General features: G+C 52.1%; 1 protein-coding gene and 1 long non-coding RNA gene across 5 annotated transcripts; both read right to left on the bottom strand.

Annotated features, from left to right (window-relative positions):
- Positions 1 to 4112: 4112 nt before the first annotated feature.
- Ints15 (integrator complex subunit 15) lies at positions 4113 to 19232 on the bottom strand. Of its 3 annotated transcripts, none has more exons than XM_017598485.3 (6): positions 17842 to 19232; positions 17095 to 17316; positions 14922 to 15087; positions 10437 to 10961; positions 9541 to 9580; positions 4113 to 4884 (listed from the first exon to the last, which is right to left on the bottom strand). In XM_017598485.3, exons 1-6 carry the CDS (start codon positions 18001 to 18003, stop codon positions 4683 to 4685), a joined length of 1317 nt encoding a protein of 438 aa, XP_017453974.1. In that variant the 5' UTR covers positions 18004 to 19232; the 3' UTR covers positions 4113 to 4682. The 3 variants fall into 3 exon arrangements, with proteins under 3 accessions (XP_017453974.1, NP_001385809.1, XP_038945780.1); NM_001398880.1 differs by having other exon boundaries at positions 17812 to 18249; XM_039089852.2 differs by having other exon boundaries at positions 17763 to 17872.
- Positions 5728 to 9534, bottom strand: LOC108352423 (uncharacterized). 2 transcript variants are annotated; one of them, XR_010056713.1, is made up of 3 exons: positions 8068 to 9534; positions 7976 to 8035; positions 5728 to 7944 (listed from the first exon to the last, which is right to left on the bottom strand). It is a non-coding gene; the product is annotated as an uncharacterized LOC108352423 (long non-coding RNA). The 2 variants fall into 2 exon arrangements; XR_010056712.1 differs by having other exon boundaries at positions 7976 to 9534.
- Positions 19233 to 19290: the final 58 nt, after the last annotated feature.

Below are 19290 nucleotides of genomic sequence, written 5' to 3'. Positions count from 1 at the left end.
CACTGTATGTATGTATACATACACATACAAGTGCACACACAGGTATATATAAGCATGCACCATACACATACACCGCTTGCACCCACGCATGCACACAAGCATGCACCTGTGCAAAGACAGGAAGCATCTTATTTCTACCTGGTCCTGCTGTGTGGCAGCAGGCACCTCAAGGCAGGGACATCTGAGAGGATCAGGAAACAGAGACTGGACAGGAAGGGGGTGTGGCTATAAACCTCAAGGACCGCCTTCCTGAAACTGACCTTCCTCCCTCAGCACCCCGCTTCCCAAAGGCTGTAGGATGTCCCAAGACAGCAGCTAGAGACCAAGTGTGCAGACACACGCGTGCTTGTGGGGACGATTCACATTCAAATTGTGACACTTTTTAACGCCCACCTGGCCCAGACACCTACATTATCAACAACCAGCTCTATGTTCTCCAGTGTACTGTAGCATTCAGTCCTTCCTAGAGTTTGCGGTCTCTAAAGACTTACGTGTTTACATTTAGCTGGCCTGTGTGAGGGCTGTTTTTGATTAACTTGATACTCAAAGTCCTGATTCTCAACCTTCTTAATGCTGCGACCCTTTAATCCAGTTCCTCACGCCGTCGCAACCCCCAACCATAAAATTACTTCTGTTGCTACTGCGGAACTGTAATTTGGCCACTGCCATGCACAGTAATGTAAATCTTCCCTACACGGGTTATCTGAGAGCCCTGTTGACATGCTCATCAAATCTCAAAGGAGTGAGGACCCACAGGCTGAGAACCATTAGAGTCATCTAGGAAGAGCATCAATGGGGGATTGTCTAGAACAGGTCGGCCAGTGGGCAGGCACATCTGTGTGGGGATTTTAATTGTGATAGAGGGACCCACCCTGAATGTGGGCAGCACATTCTGGGAGCTGGGGCTCAGGATCCCATCTTGAGAGTGAGCTGAGCACTAGTGTGTATTTACTCACTCTCTCTGCTCTTGCCTGCGGGTGTGACGGGGCCAGATGCTTCCGGCTCCACTGCTGGCCTGGAGGCTGGAATCCTGAGCTAACACCCTGAGAGGACACCCTTTCTCCCTTAATTTACCTTTGTCCGGGTATTTTATCCCAGCCTCAGGGAAAAAACCCCACCTGGCTCCTGTGTATAGCGACTCAAGCAGTTTTTTTCCCCCTTATCAAAAGAATTCTGTACTTAGCCTGTATTCGTGCTGACTCCCAAGAGAACTGACACATGCACACAAAACCATATAGACACATGCCATGGTGACAATATTCATAAAAGCCAAAACTGGAACAGGGAGAGGTGGCTCAGTGGTTAGGGGAACCTGCTGCTCTTGCAGAGGACCTGAGTTTGGGTCCCAGCACAGAAAGTCGGCTGACTCACAACCGGCTGACTCACAACCGGTCACTGTAGCTACAGGGGATCGGATGCCCCCTGCTGGCTTCCCAGGCCACCGCGCTCACATGTGCACAGATAGACCTCATTTTAAACTTTCTTTTTTTTTTTCTTTTTTCTTTTTTTCGGAGCTGGGGACCGAACCCAGGGCCTTGCGCTTGCTAGGCAAGCGCTCTACCACTGAGCTAAATCCCTCACCCCTCATTTTAAACTTTCTAAAAATGTGTTTCACATTTACGCGGGACCCTGCCATCATATCAGGAGCACTTGCTGCCATTCCTCATCGGGACACATCCATGAGACTCAGTCACTTTGGAGCTGGAAATATGGGCAACTCGGTAAGGTGCCTGCCCCACAAGCATGAAGGCCTGAGGTCAGGGCCCCGGCACCCGTGTAAACCAGGCACAGTCCTTATAACGCCAGCAGCAGGAAGGATAGAAAGAGGAGCCACCTCGAGCTCAATGGCCAGCCAATTCAGTGAGAGGGGTGAGCATAAGACTGAGTGAGAGACCCTGCTTCAAACTTAAAGTAGACGGACCAAGAAGATGGCTCGGTGGGTAACAGTATTTACTGTGTGATCCCTGCCTGAGTCTGAAACCCCACATCCCTGGGTGGGAGGAGAGGACTCCCAAATTTGTCCTCTGACCTCCATGTGTGCTGTGGCATGCATGAGCCTGAAGCACACATAAATGAACTCATATCATAAACACACACACGAGACCAATTTTGTGTGTGTTTGTTTGTTTTGGTATCTCACATTTTATACACAATGGATTCAGCCATAAACAAGGAATTGAGCAGCTGGAGAGACGACTCCATCACTAAGAGCATATGCTGTTCTTACAGAGATTAGGCATTTGGCTCTCAGTACCCAAGTCACAAATGCCTCTGATTCCAGCTCCAGGGAATCTGACATCTTCTGGCTTCTGCAAACACTGCATCTGCATGCACAAACCCACACACACACATACATATGCATATATGTGCACAATTAAAACACTAAGATTATACTCTCTTACCAGATGTAGACTCTCTTACCAGATGTAGATGCACACGTAAGTCTCAGAACTTGGGAGGCAGGACAGGCCGACTTCTATGAGTTCTGTGCTGTCCAGGGCTACACAGTGAGAACTCTAAGCGAATGAATAGATGCCGGAAGGATGCTTCTGTGGTTAAAAGCTACTCATGCAAGGGATCCAAGTTCAGGTTCTCAGGACCTGAGTCGGGTGGCTCACTCAGCCTGTACCCAGTCCCAGGGAGATCTGATGCCCCCTTCTGGCCTCTGAGGGTACTGCACACACACGGTGAAGGGTCGGACACGCGCGAGCTGGCAAAACACACACAACAGCAGACACACGCAACAACAACAAAACCCTTGAAGACGTCACACTAAGTAAAGGAAGCCAGACACAAGGCCGCATTCTGCACTGTTCCACAGATAGGAAGTTTCCAGAAAAGGCAAAAACCTTTAGAGAAAAAGGAGATGGGGGCTGCCCAAGCTTGGGTGTAGGGGGAGTAAGTGCTGAGGGGTGCTGGCATCTTTGGGGGATACTGAGGGATGCTGAATGGCCACGTGGAAATACAGGAATAATTACTACAGTGTACATTACAAGTGGATCGACTGGGTACGTCAATTCCAGTTCCAGCTGCTCTTACAAAGCCATCGCGGGGGGTCAGGAGGACGGCTCAGTGCTTAAATTGCTTGTCGCCAAGCTGGGAGACCTGAGTTTTATCCTTGGAATCCACTTGGTGCCCACAAGATGTTCTCTGATCTACATAAACATGCGCATGGGCGTGCACGCACACATGCGGGCATTCACACACACCTGCATGACCACACACGCGCACGCGCACGCGCACGTGCACAGCTTTCCCAAGCCGTCTGATTTGGCACTGTCTTCCGGTTTAGTCTTCAGGATTTCGCTTCTTCACTTTTCCATTTAATCCCACCCTGCTCTGCTGTTTGTTCTTGACATCTGTCACTTCTAATAGGCACAGGGACATGAGTGTCCCTTCCAACAATGTCCTGGGGTATCCCCGAGTCCCATCCCTGGTACCCCAGAGAGGACTGACCACAGGACAGAAGCAGTCTGCACATCCAGTCTGGGCAGAGCCCAGAACCCTGGCTCCAGTGGAGACAGAATCTCAAGTTTTGGTCCAAAGCAGCTGGGCTGTGGGGAATGGCTTCACTCGAGTATTTACTGCAAAAGCACGAGGACCTGAGGTTGATGCCCAGAACCCTCGACAAGGGCTCAGCCTGACCACATGTGCACCTGTAACCCCAGTACGGTGTGGGATGGTGACGGGCTTGCTGAAGCTTGAAACAGCAAGCAGAGATGCTTGTGGTCAAGCAGTTTGCAACCAAGCAGCTGGTGGCCAAGAGTGATGACCCAAGTTGACCTGCACATGCAGGCCTGTCTGCAGACAGACACACACAAATAACAAAATAAATCAAAGGGCAAGCCGTGGGGTCAGAATGACGTCATGCCTCAACAGTAAAGTGGAAAGCTGATGAAGGACTTAGGTTCAGTTCCCAGCACCCACACAAACATACAACCAGCAGGCCTCCAGGGGCACTGTCCACACATGGTACAGAAATCCATGCATATCCAATTCTTAAAATTTAGTTAAAGATGTATGTTCCAAAGGGCTGGGGATGAAGCTCATTAAAAGCAATGAATGGGCTTGAATCTCAGCACCACAAAATGAAAATTCCATAACGCCTATGAAACTGTTTAGAAAAAAATTTATTTTGAACACATGAAAGGAAAATTTAGAGATACCCGCCCCCTAATAAAACCCAGATCCTTTCCAAGGTGACGGGGGTCCCAACAGGTGTCCCTGAGCAGTGCCCAGTGCTGCATAGGAACTGGGTCTTACCCTCTGTGTTCTGAGCTCATAGAGCTGCAGAAAACAGGTGCTGGTGGCAGAGACACTTCACATTCCTGAGGCCGGACAAACAGACCCATGGGTGGCTACCCACCAGCACTCCCTGGTGGTGTGCGTGAGTGACAGCTGTCACTGGCTTATTTAAAAACACCCGCAGCCAGCGCTCTCTGCAGAGGGCGGAGCCCACTCCCTTTCATCATCCAATCTGGATATTTAATGTGACCAGGTAGGAGGCACCCCGTCAACAGCAACTTGGGACATCAGTACCAAGATGGTTCTGCCAGCTGGAGGGACCACCCGCTGCCTCCCAGGGGTCCTTGTCCATGGGGCCAGCACGCCCCTCTCCAAAGGCTTCCTTGGCCCAGGTGCAAGGCACACAGCCGCTTGGCGGCTTGGCTGGGAGGGCCAGCCTAGCGGATGGGCCTGAATGGAAAGGTGACGCCTGAGAGGAAGGTGTGCCCCGGGTGCGTAGGCAGGGCTGGGTGGGCAGCTGGGTGGGCGGGCACAGCCCCATAGGCCAGCGGGGGTGTATGGATATGTGGGTAGAACCCAGGGGGAAGAGCGGTGTGTGGCGACTGCTGCACTGGGCCCGAGATCACCAGCTGGAGCAGGCTGCAAACACAAGGAGAGAGATTAGGACCACTTGGGCCTCTGGCCTGTTCTCTCAAATGCTAGCACAGCGTGTCATCCCAACACTCCAGAAGCTGCTCTGTCCCTCTCTCTGTACCTGGTGCCTCACACCTCATGAGTCAGAGGCTCCTGGGAGGTGACCTTGGAGCACAGGAGACTGGGGAAGGGAACGATGGGGTTGGCAGGATCTAGTCCAGGATTGTGAGAGAAGGATGTGCAAGGACGAAGCTACAATCCATACGCCAAGGATGGGTGGATGTGCTGTGGCTCACAGAGGCTGGCCTCTGTGCTGACTAGTTTTAAGCCAACTATACAGAAGCTAGAGTTATCTGAAAGGAGGGAACCTCAATTGAGAAGATGCCTCCATGATATCTGGCTGTAGGGCATTTTCTTAATTAGTGATCAATCGGGGAGGGCCTGCCCATGGTGGGTGGTGCCATCCCTGGGCTGGTGGTCCGGGGTTCTATAAGAAAGCGGGCAGAGCAAGCCATGGGGTACAAGACAGGGAGCAGCACCCCTCCTTCACGGTCTCTGCAGAAGCTCCTGCCTCCAGGTCCCTGCTCTGCGTGAGTTCCTGTCCTGACTGCCTTCTATGAGGAACAGGATATGGGGGTCAAATAAACCCTCCCCTCCCCAGCTTGCTGTGGTCTTGGTGTTTCATCACAGAGATAGCAACCCTGACTAGGACAGCCTCCAGGCCGTCCTGAGCCTGAGCCCATTCACCTCACCTCACCAAGCATCAATAACTTGGCCACCAGGAAAATGTCAGTTCTAATTGAGTTTGACTGCATTCCACACACAAGCCCCACAAAGATAGCTTTTCTGGTTCTTTTTTTTTTTTTTTTTTTCGGAGCTGGGGACCGAACCCAGGGCCTTGCGCTTCCTAGGTAAGCGCTCTAACCACTGAGCTAAATCCCCAGCCCCCAAAGATAGCTTTTCAATAGCTCATTATGATTTGAAGGATAATACCCCAAGGTCTGAGGAAGCCAGACGCCAGAGCCATGCCCTCCCTACCCAGACCCCTACGCTCTATTTGGGATCCTCACCAAAACCTCGTCCTTCCTTTCTACAACCTCCACCGTCTGGAATGCCCCATCCTGAGTTCAGCGTTGCTTAGCCTCCTGTCCCGGTTTCTTCTCAGCTGTCAGCAGGATCACAACTTCCCTGCTCTAAAGCTCAGCCCGTCCACCTTCCCTGAGCCAGTCTGTCAATCAGCCTGGCTCTCCAGGCTGAGGACGCAGCCTCCCAGCTTAGGTCTCCACTGCAGACACAAGCTCTCTGCTCACCCCTCTCCCAACCTCACGTGAGCCTGGGGACAGCACTGCTCTCTCTCCACCAAATCCAGCCTCGGATCCAACTCTGGTCCTCTCATCCCTTTGACCCCTAACTCCACCATGCTGCACCTCTCGGCACACTGACCACGACATGGCTGTACCCAGTGACAGCCTGCTCTCAAAGTGGACCCTGCTGCTCTTTGGACACTGTCTTGAGCTTCCCTAAAGCAGAGGGTGGGACTGTCACAGACCCTTCTATAGCAGCACAGGGGACCCAAAGCTGACCTTAGCAGTCACTGTAGCCATGAAGAGATTGGGCAGAGTTAACAGACCAAAGATCCCGAGCCCTTTTCAAAAAACAAACAAAACCCCTACACACGGGGTTGGGGATTTAGCTCAGTGGTAGAGCACTTGCCTGGCAAGCGCAAGGCCCTGGGTTTGGTCCCCAGCTCCGAAAAAAAAGAAAAGAAAAAAAAAACAAAAAAAACCCCTACACACCTCTACTTTTCTCATGTGTAAGGCCGTTCCGCCTGCATGCATGTCTGTGTACCACATACATTCAGTGCACAGGAGGCCAGGAGGAGGTGTGGGGCATTGGAGTCAGTTGTGGCTGGGAATTGAACTCAGGTCCTCTGCAAGAGCAACAAGTGCTCTGACCACTGAGCCACTTCTCCAGACCCCTGCGGCATTTTCATTTACACCCATTTCCTTTTTGTTAAAACAACTGAGTGGTGGGGCACACCCTCAACCCAGCACTCAGGAGGCAGAGGCAGGTGGATCTCTGAGTTTGAGACCAGTCTGGTCTACAGAGTGAGTTCCAGGATAGCCAGGGCTACGCAGAGAAAACATTGTCTCAAGAAAAACAACAACAGAAAAAAACAAAAACAACCCCCCCCCAAAAAAAAATCTCTGGGCCAGAAGCACGATCAAAACATTTATAAGCCAGGTGAATTCAAGGTCAGCCTGGCCTACAAGACCAGTGTCTGTCTATCTGTCTGTCTGTATCTCTCTCTCTCTCTCTCTTAAAAGAAAGAAGAAACAGAAAAGTCAATAAGCACAGTGAGCACTGCAGAGGCCGTACCCTGCCAGAGATTTAGCATTTCCAGAAGCTTCCAGTCTGGTTGGAAAGTCAGCACAAACCAGGCGGTTAGAACTCAGTATTCAAGGTGAAATGCAATGGTCTGGTAGCCAGAAGAAAAGGAGCAGTGGGCCCCTGAACAACACTCCAGCCACTGAGGGTGGCCTGTGTGTTCTGCCAGCACCTCTCCCGCTTCACTACTGGGCCAGACACTCAGTCATTCTCCCACAAGAACTCAAGAGCAGAGGGGTGGGTGACAGGGCCCCACCCTGGCATACACCACCCTTCCTCAGCTTGCAGTGAAGCAGCACTCAGCTGACTTGCCAACTTCTGCCCAGATTGGCTATTCTGGCAGAGCCAGGAGCCAGGTGCTGCTGGGTGGCTATGACAACTGGTGCAGCTAAGATGTCTACCTCCTCATCCAGGTCGCCTGCCAGCACCAGTCCTGGGACCCAGTAAAAAGTGACAGGATCGAGTGACCCAGAACCCAATAATAAATGAACAAGACCAGCAGTCCTACCTGCACATCACCACTGTAAGCCTGCCCTGTTCACACCTCACACTGCTGTAAGCCTGCCCTGTTCACACCTCACACTGCTGTAAGCCTGCCCTGTTCACACCTCACACTGCTGTAAGCCTGCCCTGTTCACACCTCACACTGCTGTAAGCCTGCCCTGTTCACACCTCACACTGCTGTAAGCCTGTCCTGTTCACACCTCACACTGCTGTAAGCCTGTCCTGTTCACACCTCACCACTGCTGTAAGCCTGCCCTGTTCACACCTCACACTGCTGTAAGCCTGCCCTGTTCACACCTCACCACTGCTGTAAGCCTGCCCTGTTCACACCTCACACTGCTGTAAGCCTGCCCTGTTCACACCTCACACTGCTGTAAGCCTGCCCTGTTCACACCTCACACTGCTGTAAGCCTGTCCTGTTCACACCTCACACTGCTGTAAGCCTGCCCTGTTCACACCTCACCACTGCTGTAAGCCTGCCCTGTTCACACCTCACACTGCTGTAAGCCTGCCCTGTTCACACCTCACACTGCTGTAAGCCTGCCCTGTTCACACCTCACACTGCTGTAAGCCTGCCCTGTTCACACCTCACACTGCTGTAAGCCTGCCCTGTTCACACCTCACACTGCTGTAGGCCTGCCCTGTTCACACCTCACACTGCTGTAGGCCTGCCCTGTTCACACCTCACACTGCTGTAGGCCTGCCCTGTTCACACCTCACCACTGCTGTAAGCCTGCCCTGTTCACACGCCTGACTTCAACTGAAAACAGCACCTTGTTCAGTGGTTACAATTACTACCTGTGTGGGTGTATAAGATGCACATGTACGCGTGAATCATGCACGTGCATACGGACACTCATGTATGTGAATGAGGGCACATGCACGCCATGGCAAACATGGAGGTCAATGGACAACCTCAGATGCCAGCTCTCACCTTCCACCTGGCTTGAGCTGAGCTCAACTGTTTCCATTGTCCCTGTCAGGGAATTACAGACACTTGTGTGCTACAAGTTGCCCCTTGCTGGGGCATCAGTGTGTCCCAACCACAGTCACTATTTTTAGCAGCTCTGCAGCCCTCTCGTCTGAGGTATGATGGTTGGTTACTGATCAGTTGGTCCCCTGTACCTGGGATTAAGGACACTATGCTCCCTGACAACTGCATGAGACTCTGTCAAGCACGCAGCTTTTGGCTTTGCTTCTAAGGACAGAGTCACAGGACTAGAATGCTCACATTCTGAAAGGGACAATGGCTCCCATGAGGCACCCTATGAGGCAGACAGCATTGCCACCCCAAAAGGAAACTGAGACCAGAGACACAGAGAGACTGCCCCAACACCACCACAAATACCTCCAAAGCCAAGTACCGCTAAGGGAACCCATACACAAGTGTGACCAGCACACTGGGCTCTCGAGGTCACCACCGTGTGACGGCACATCACCCTCGGCACATACAGATTTTGGCTTCGCTTCTAAGGAGAGGCACAGAAGCGCAATCAATGTCCGGGTTCTGAAAGGGACAGCAGCTCACATACACACCGAGGTCAAGCACTGCTCTGATAGAAGCATACTGATTTAGCAGCTTTGAGTGACACTGGGAGAGGGCTGTCCTGAGCCTCGGCTAATCTGATCCTGCAAAAAACCCATCAGGGGATACTTGGCTGCCTGCAGACGGAATCTGTCCCCAGGACCAAGGTATCTGCCCTGCTCTGCCTCTTGTCATTCCCGCCCTGTCCCAGCAATGCCCACCCAGTTGGAGGTAGGAACACCTACTTGTTATGGGGCAGCCGGGAGCACAAGGTTCTCAGGTCATCTGTAATTAAGGAGACATGGGATTAGACGGGGAGGCCTGGATTCGAGGTTCTCAACAAGACCGCTGACCAGACAGCAGGAGGACCTGCTGCAGCAAGCTCCCAGCCTCCTTAGAAACTGCATTCTCCTGAATGGTAGTTTCCACTTAAAAGAAAAAACAAACCAGAAACAGAAGAAGCTACTTGAAAGGGAGTGGCCCTGCTGACAATTTGTTGCCTGCCTGGGAAAGAGCCACAAACAGAGCTCTTACTGAGTAACCAAGTGCCCAGGGTAAAAGGGGGGATCATTAACCGTAACCCTCCACTGGGGACAGAGCCATCAGTCCATTAGACAACAAACACAAGGCTGGTGCTACAGTTCAGTGACAGAGTGCTCGCCAGCCACAAAGCCCTAGCTCCATCTAGGGCTGTCTGCCCACTCCCCAAATGAGGAAACCAGACAGCAAACACATCCAAGCATGGGGGTTCACTCCCATAACCCTAGCACTCAAGTACAGAGGCAGAAAAACTACCATGAGTTTCAGGCTAGCCTGGGCTATGCAAAGCAAACCCACCCCCCACACACCCCACACACATCCCCACACACACCCCCACACTGCAATCTTAGTCCTACAGAGGAAAAATTCTGTAGGTTCTAGTCGCACTGTCCCGAAAGGGCCAGGTAACAGCATCTAGGTGTCTTCTCTAGAGCACAGCAGCACCCCATGAGTGACCCTAGGGGACATTCTAGGGCTTTCCACCAACCTCCCTTATAGTCACGGGGATGGGGAGCAAGTCCCTAAAGAAGCAAAGGCGGTATCTGTCTAGGATCCCCTGATCTTTCTGCCTGCAGCGTGGGGTCACGGGATCAGCACCCACCTCTCGTACACAGCAGAGCCCCCGACGTCATGGCCACCTGCAGGGCCTGGGCCAAGCGGTCCAGTGCGAGCTCGATCTCCTGGGAGGCATTGAGAGGGTTCAGTTCGTCAGCGAGTCTGTTGATCTCCTCAACAAGCGGGACCATGTGGTCGAACAGGATGAGCCCCAGGCGCCCGTACAGGTTCTTCTCGGTCAGGTGCAGCTGGAGTGTCGTGAGGACCTGCAGGACACTCAGGTGGAGCTGTGAGTACAGCAGGTGCGAGTCTCTGTCTGTGCCCGTGCCTGAGTCCTTAGCAACCTTGTGACTGATGTGGCCATTGGATAGGCAAGGCTTCTTCCTTTTGTAAGCCAGAGGGGCCTTCACGCACCACCGGATCAGCCCAATGAGGGGCGTGAGCTCTAAAAATCCTATGGGCAGGTTGGCGGCGATGGGGGTATTTAAAAACGTGATGAGAATCAGCCTTGGGTCCTCAAAAATCCAGCTGACAATCATTTCAAGTAAGTCCAAAGGCGGGATGAGGTCATCTGCAAAGAGACATTCAGTCAGGAGTGGCTCTGGCCAGGGACAGGAGCAGAGTGGACGGGGGGGATGGGCCCGAGTTTACAGTCTGGTACTCAGATGCCTACTGCCCAAGTCCCTCAACCTGTCTCCTTTCCCACATCTGCTCCACTGCCCAGAAACCTATGGCCAAAGGCAAGACTCAGGAAAAAAAAAAAAAATCAAATAAAAATTAAAAACCACCTCAGTAAGTTAACAATTCCCTTGAACTCCATCACTTCCTCCCTACACACACATACTCATTTCCTCACATATGCGGAGGTCACATATGCGAAGGGACCTGCAGGAGTCCCTTCTCTTTCCACTTATACACGGGTCACAGGGATTGAACTCAAGTTGTCACACTGTATGACACATGTTTCTACACATGGTTCTCAACCTTCCTAATGCTGTGACCCTTTAATATAGCTCCTCGTGTTATGGTGACGCCAAACCAAAGAATTATTTTCATTTCACAACCATAATTTTGCTCTTGTTATGAACTGTAACATAAATATTTCTGGATAGAGGTTTATTTACCAAAGGGATTGTGGCCCAAGGGGTTGAGAACAGCTGTTCTACGCAATGAGCTGCCTCACTAGCCCCTAGCTCAGAACTACTGGTGTACCTCACCCCTTCCTTGGGCACAGGTTTCTTCCCTATATCCAGTATCTCCTCCATAGCACAGTGACAGCTACGGTGACCTTCAGAGTAGCCTGGAGTGCCGTTAGTCATCCAGCGGCAGCCAGTAGCCATCTCAGCCCCAAAGCTGGAACCCTTATCTAAGTCCCAGCTTGACTTCTGAGCAGCACTAACGAGGGCAGAAATTGGCACTAACTCTGGGCCTACCACGTGTCAGGTGCTGGCCCCAGTCCTTTCTTTATAGAGACCAACCCACATAATCCACACAGCACCCCACAGTCCTTTCTCAGAACTCATTAGAAACACGGGGTGGAGTCAGGACCTGGTGGTGCATCCTCTGATCCCAGCACTCAGCAGGCAAACGCAAAAGGTTATCTCTGTCAGTTCAAGGCTAGCCTGGTCTACAAAGTAAGTCCAGGACAGCCAGGGCTGTTATACCAAGAAACCCTGTCTCTACAAAACTAAACAAAACAAAACAAGCCCAAACCACAAACAGGACAAAACAGAACCAACAGGTGGTGGGCTCATCTGACCCTGGCAACCTGGTTTACAGGTCACCAAGCCACACTGCCCAATTTGGCATCAGCACAGTATACGCTGAGAATGTGGCCCAGGCTCCTCTCTGAGGCTATGCACTCTCAGCTCACGGGAGAGCAAGACCTGACAGAGTCCCCGTCCACGCTTTGCTCAAGCATGCGCTCCCTCTGTAGGACTAAGGTTTCCTTCCACCCTTTCTTCTACTGAAAGACCATCTCAGACTGTCCCTACAACACCGCCGGCAGGAGACAGCAGCTGTGTCTACAACCCCCTGTGGCAACCCTGCCTCTGCCCCCTCTTCTGCCACCTACATTTCTTTTCTTTTCTTTTTTTTTTCTTTTCTTTTTTTTTCGGAGCTGGGGATCGAACCCAGGGCCTTGCGCTTGCTAGGCAAGTGCTCTAACACTGAGCTAAATCCCCAACCCCCTGCCACCTACATTTCTAACGCATGCCCAGGCCTCCGTGGAGGCACCTGCCGTGGCCTAAAGACAGCATGCGTTCAGGCGAAGGTGTGCATCCATGCCTTGGGCATGCATGTGGCACGCGTGCCTGGTGGCTGAATTCTCCACTCCCACAGAGGAGGCTCTTGAACCTGTTTGCCTGCATACATGTGTGTGCACCACATGCGCACAACTCAATTCTCTGTAGAAGCACTGCTTTGGCCTGAGAGCAGCAAAGGTTAAGTGTAATAAAACAAACAAAACAAAACACACACACATAACCAATGGGGCTGAGATGGAACAGGAAATAGAAAATGTTCCCAAAGACTCTCAAACTGCTGGCTGAGCTATCAGATCAGGACTCAGCCCTCAGAGCAGCAAGGGTAAAGGACAGAAGGAGGAGACTGAATCCTGAGCACAAGAGCAGGCTCAGAACTTAACTCCACACAGAAAGCAGCACAAACATCTTCTCTTTATGGGAAAACAATGAGCCTAAACCTTAAGCTATAAGCCTAAGGCCATAGTAGACACTGATTATGGTTAAACAGGACAGGGGGCTTAGGCCTCCACAGCCCGGACTTTGCTACCGGGGCCAGAGTAGACACTTGACTGTGGCTAAACAGGGCAGGGGCTCAGGCTTCCGCAGCTGGGGCTTTGTGGCCCATTCCCTCGCTCATGGACACGTTCCCAGGACAGGAACAATAAGCAGGGCTTTCTGCCTAAGTCCTTCCACATCTGTGTCTTCTCTGGCCACTACTTCCTGGCTGTCCTTCCAGAAGACCTTGGTTTAATTTCCCAGCACCCACATGTGGCTCGCATCTATCTACAATTTTAGTCCTAGGGCAACCAACACCTTCTTCTGTCCTCCGTGGATACCAGGCTTCATGTGGTACACAGATACCCATACAGGCAAAATATCCCCACACGGGAAGAAAATGAGGAGAAGGGGAAGAGGAAAAGAGGGAAGGGTGGGGGGAGGAGAGGGGAAGGAGGAGGAGGAAGAAGAGGAGGGAAGACGAGGGGAAGAGGAGGAGGAGAGTGAGAGGGGGAGGAGGAGAAAGAAGAAACCTTAAAGATGGATGGATGGATGGGTAGGTAGGTAGGCAGGCAGGCGGACGGGCGGACGGACGGACGGACGGATGGATGGGTAGGTAGGTAGGTAGTTAGGTAGGTAGTAGATAGATGGGTGGATGGATGGATAGGTAGGTAGGTAGTTAGGTAGGTAGTAGATGGATGGATGGATAGATAGGTAGGTAGGTGGATGGATGGATGGATAGATGGATGGATGGATGGATAGGTGGGTGGGTGGGTGGGTGGGTGGGTGGGTGGATGGATGGATGGATGGATGGATAGGTGGGTGGGTGGGTGGGTGGGTGGATGGATGGATGGATGGATAGGTAGGTAGGTAGGTAGGTAGGTAGGTAGGTAGATAGGTGAACAGCTGCTGCTCTTCCAGAGGACCTGTCTGGTTCCCAGCTCCCACACTGGACAGTTCACAACTGCCTGTGCCTTCCCCTTCAAGGGACCTGACACTCAGTTCTGGCTTTCTTGGGCACCCACAGTTACAGTGCATACGCCCACACACATGCACATAATTAAGAATGAGTCTTGTGGGGGTTGGGGATTTAGCTCAGTGGTAGAGCTCTTGCCTAGCAAGCACAAGGCCCTGGGTTCGGTCCCCAGCTCCAAAAAAAAAAAAAAAAGAATGACTCTTGTGGAGAGGCGGTGACACGTCTGTACCTCAGCTCCAGGTCCTGGGTTCCTAACCGGCTTGTTGATGCCATGCAGACCCAAGCCACTGGGAAGGACTGAACAAAGCCGCTTGTAGCAAATGACAAAGGTCAGACGCTGCAGGTCTAGGCTTAGTCCCACAATAACGACGCAGACTTTGCAGTTAAAATAAAGGGCAACGGCACTGGGTTTGGAGAGTGGCTGCTCTTAACCTGAGTTCACTTCCCACATTTGGACCATCTGTAACTCCAGCTCCAAGGGCCTCTGTGGGCACTGCACACATGTAACACACACACACACACACACACACACACACACACACACACGGCCTCTGTGGGCACTGCACACATGTAACACACACACACACACACACACACACACACACACACGAACGCATGCACGCACGCTGTACACATGCATGCATGCACACATAAACAACAAAATGAAACAAAAACAATGTAGTCACTGGTGCATGGGATGTAGTTCTAGGGTAGAATGCTTACCCAGCATGCTCGCAGCTCCAAGTTTTATCCCTGGCGCCTCAAAGAAGATAAAATACACAAAGCTGGCATTCACCAGAAGCTGCTGGACACTCACCTGATGACAGGTCGTAGAGCGCGGTCACGGACGTTATGAACTGGCAGCAGAAACGAGGGCTGGCACTAAAGATCTGTTTCAGTGTCTGAACAGAGCCTGGCACCAAACAGCAGTAGTCATCCACAAGGGCCCTGGCAAGCCTCACGCAGTAGACCACAGGCGTCCGCTGGGAAGAAGCCACAGTCCAAGTCACTGAGGAACCCTGAGCTAGCAGGTAACGGCTGATATAAACAGTGAGGACCACCCAATGGATGGAGCCGCTTCGGGGCTCGGGTAGACCTGCTAACAGAGCCCCTTAGAGCAGGTTCTCATCTAAAGCCCAAGGAACCAGTCCACCACTTCCCAGCCACCCAGGAGCACATCAGCCTGCTATCCTACACTCCCACACTAGAGGGCAGAGGTGAGCTCTTGCAACAGCCTGCAAGGGTGGAATATTTACATAAACCTTCTGCCTGTCTTGTTCCTTGGTCCAGAGGTGACTTTGGTAATCACTGTGAGGTTTGGAAGAGTGTGTGAATTATCACATGATCAAATGTCTGCTACAGCCGGGCGTGGGGGTCCCAGCTTCAGTTTCAGCACTAGGAAGCCTGAGGCAAAAGGATCATAGGTTATAGGCTGGCCTAAGCTGTATGGCTACACTTGTTTAAGACTTTATTTTTCCTGGCGTGTAGACCTGTGTGTCTGTGTGAGTATGTACATGTGAGTACAGGCATTCAAGGACAGGGGGCGATGGATTCCCTGGAGCTCGAGTTAGAGGCAGTTGGAAGCTGGATATGGGTGCTAAGAACTGAATTTGGGTCCTTTATATGAGCAGTATGTCTCTTAACCACTAAGGCTTCTCTCCTTCCTCTGCATATTGGCTTTAAAATCCAGTCATGTTGGCTCACAAAGCGATTTTCTATTTATTCTGAAGATGAGGCCTTTTTTCTTTCTTTATCAAAAAATCTACTTAAGGCCAGGTGTGGTGTCACAAACCTTTAATCTGGGAAGGCAGAGGGAGGCAGATCTTTATGAGTTAGAGGCCAGCCTGGTCTACATAGTGAATTCCATGCCAATCAAGGGTATACAGTAAGACTCTTTTTAAAAAAAAAAAAAAATGGGGGGATGGTGGATGGTTCAGCCAGTAAAGCTCTTACAGAAGGAAAACTCTGTAACTACATTAAGGCAAAAGAAGTAGGGGCTAGAGAGAGATGGTTCAGTGGTTAGGGGCACTGGCTGCTTTCCCAGAGGACGCAAGTTCGATTCCCAGCACTCACATGCTGTTTCACAACCATTTGTAACTGGAGTCAGGCATCGGAAACCCACTTCTAGCCTCCATAATGTGAGCACCAAGCACACAGGTGGTACACGGACATACGTGCAGGCAAAACATCCCCACGGGAAACAATTAAAAGCTAATAAATAATTTTAAAATTTACGATGCAAAGGAGCCAAGGAAGCCAAGTGGTGGTGATGCACACCTTTGATCCCAGCACTCAGGAGGCAAAGAAGGCGGAGCTCTGAGTTCGAGGCCAGCCTGGTCTACAGAGTGAGTTCCAGGACAGCCAGGGCTACACAGAGAAACCCTGTCTCCAACAATGGAAAATAAAAAAAAAAGGTGACAGTGGTGAGTTGACTTCGCAAAGTTGTCCTGAGAGCCCTACAGATGTGCTGTGGTGCAGGCCAGCACGCACACATCATACAAGCACATTAATAATAAGTAGAAGTTTTAAATAAGCTCGGTGTGGTGGCACACACCTTCAGTCGCAAACACTCAGGAGGCAGAGACAGGTGGGTCTTGGTTGAGTTCAAGGCCAGCCTGGTCTACATTTTGAGATCCAGGACAGCCCAGGCTACATAATCAGGGCCTGTTTCAAAATAAAACAAACCCTAACCATTTATCACTGTGTGCATAAGAGCCAGGTACAGTGGCTCCTCAGGGGGCTCAGGCAGGAGGGTCATGAGGTTTGAATCCAGCCTGGACTACATACCAAAATCCTAGTTTCAAAAAGAGCAAACAAACAAACAAAAATTGTTAGCTCCATAAAAGCGAGAATGGGTGTAGCACCCAGGCCACAGTGACTGATGACATCATTCGTGTGTAAAAGATCTCTACAGACATCCAGTGACATCCAAACTCTTGTTATCCTGTCTGTGGAGACTCTGGGAAGTAACACTATTTCAAGAGCAGTACCTGGAGCCAGGAGGCCGCACATTCCAACACGGGTATCCGACACACAGCCACGGCCATGGAGACCAGCTTTCCCAACAAGCTCATTCGGCTGTCGTCGGCTTTGTTCCCTTGGGGGCTGAAAAGGGAGGAGAAGATGATCTGCCGCACAGAGTCCTTGCTTTGCTCCTGGAAATAACTGCACATGATTTCAAGAAGCTGGAGCTCCTGAAGCGAATTCAGTCTCTGTAAAAACAAACCCAGGAGAGAAGCTGTGAGAGAAGAGGGTCTACACCTGCCCCTTAGCTCCCACAGTAAAGGATTAGGGGAGTGGATGCCTGGAATCCCAGCACACAAGAGGCTAAATCTAGAGGATCTTGAGTTCCAGGTTGGCCCGAGATACATGGTATATAGTGAGACGGTTGTCTCAAAAAGGGGGAAAAATCTGTTCTTTCTCCCAGGGTGTACTTTTTCACCTTTCTGGAGCCTAAGCCCAGGGATTTAACCCTAAGAATAAGCAAAGTAAAAGCCCTGCATCTAGTAAAGCAACATCCCAGAGGGATGTTAAGTAGCCAGTTCCCAAAGCCACCACCAGGATCATTGGTGGGAGACTGTCACACGCTTGAGAAACGGGCACGCGGCTGAAGAACGCCGCTGGACTGCAGGGCCGGGGGCTGAAAGAGGAGCGAGACCTCGGGGCGAGCGCCTGTCACCGAGCGAGGGCATGGCCGGGGCGGGCACCTTGGGCTGCGCGCCGCGCTCCTTGGGCACCTGGAACACGAACTCCTCCAGCAGCTCCACCGAGCCCTTGTCCACGATGGGCAGCGGCGCGCTCTGCAGCTGGCTGCTGAAGTAGATGTCCAGGTGGTACAGCACCTCCTTGGCGGCGCTCAGCGCGTCGCGCCGCAGCAGCGAGTGGCGGATGTCGCTCATCGTGCGGCCGCCCCGTCCCCGCCGCGAGTCCTACTTCCGCCCGGAGACAAAGAGGCGCGACCGGCCTGGGCCCCGACTAGGGCAGGGTCGCGGCGCCCGCCCGCCCGCCGCTAAGAGGCGCCGACCCGCTCAGGGAACCATCGTCGTCGTCGCCGTCGCCACGGATCAGCGGGTGTCCTGGGGTCCGACTGCGGCGCCGCCCAGAGCCGCGGGAGCCGACGCCGCTCGGCCGAACCGGCGGCTGAATGCCGGGGTGGCGACGGCGGCCCGCAGGGGCCAAGCTCGGGCCGCGGCCGCGCGTTCTCGTGGGCGCCCCCTGGCGGTGAGGCCCGCACGGGCAAGCACGAGGCCCCGCCCCGCCGTCCTGTTCTAGCCGGCGAATGTTTGATTATCAGACACTCAGAGGTGTTCTGAGCCAGCACCACGTATTCAGGATTTCTCCTGCTCCCCACCAACCAGAAGATGTTCTTATCGCCCCCGGGGTGTGTGTGTGTGTTGGGGGGAGGGGGTGACTACTAAGATAAATGATTCTGGTAAGCACCTTCAGGCCCTGATCCATAGGTTCCAGAGTCCCTGTTTCCAAATTCTCTCCTGACTCCTGGCCCCTCTTAACTGCTGTGCTCTAGCCAAGCCCAGGAGGACTATGGGGATCTTAGTACAAGGTTCAGCCCACATGCTCCCTGTTCCTGAAAACCTCTGGCCCTACACCACCTCCCACCCCAGTATTCGTATACAATCTATGGGCAATCATTTTTGCTTTTCACTGAACTAGCTGTCAGTGAAAATTGGAGATTTTTTTTCTTTTTGGTTTTTCAAGACAGAGTTTCTCAGTGTGGCCCTGGCTGTCCTGGAACTTGCTATGTAGACCAGGCTGGCCTCAAACTCAGAGATCCACGTTCCTTTGCCTCCTGATCAAAGGATCACTGCCCAGTGAAGACTGGAGATTTTTAAACAGAATGGCAAATGGCTCACAAGTACAACAATGAATAGGAGGAGGAGGCCTGTGTGTGAGGATTTAGTGAAAGCGATAAAGAGCCCTGCCTGGGAGGGACAGACTAGGGGAGAGCACAGCTGGGGACAACCCCGAGACATGCCGCTGCCAAGACTCGTGTACACCAGGGAACAGGCTTTATGGTCCTAGTTCAGGCACCCAAGGGTGCAGTGCAAAGGCCTCCATGTCACCCTGAGCCTTGGCCATCTCTTGGCCCTTCTCACACTAGGACCTCAGAAGGTATTGGCTCTGGAAGTAAGCAGGAGGGAAATGTGCCCTGGAAGTACTAGAACTCA

The sequence above is a fragment of the Rattus norvegicus genome, chromosome 12 (assembly GCF_036323735.1).
Source record: "Rattus norvegicus strain BN/NHsdMcwi chromosome 12, GRCr8, whole genome shotgun sequence".
Classification (NCBI taxonomy): Eukaryota; Metazoa; Chordata; class Mammalia; order Rodentia; family Muridae; genus Rattus; species Rattus norvegicus.
The sequence above is the reverse complement of the archived record's forward strand: the minus strand, read 5'-3'. Positions and strand labels throughout refer to the sequence as shown.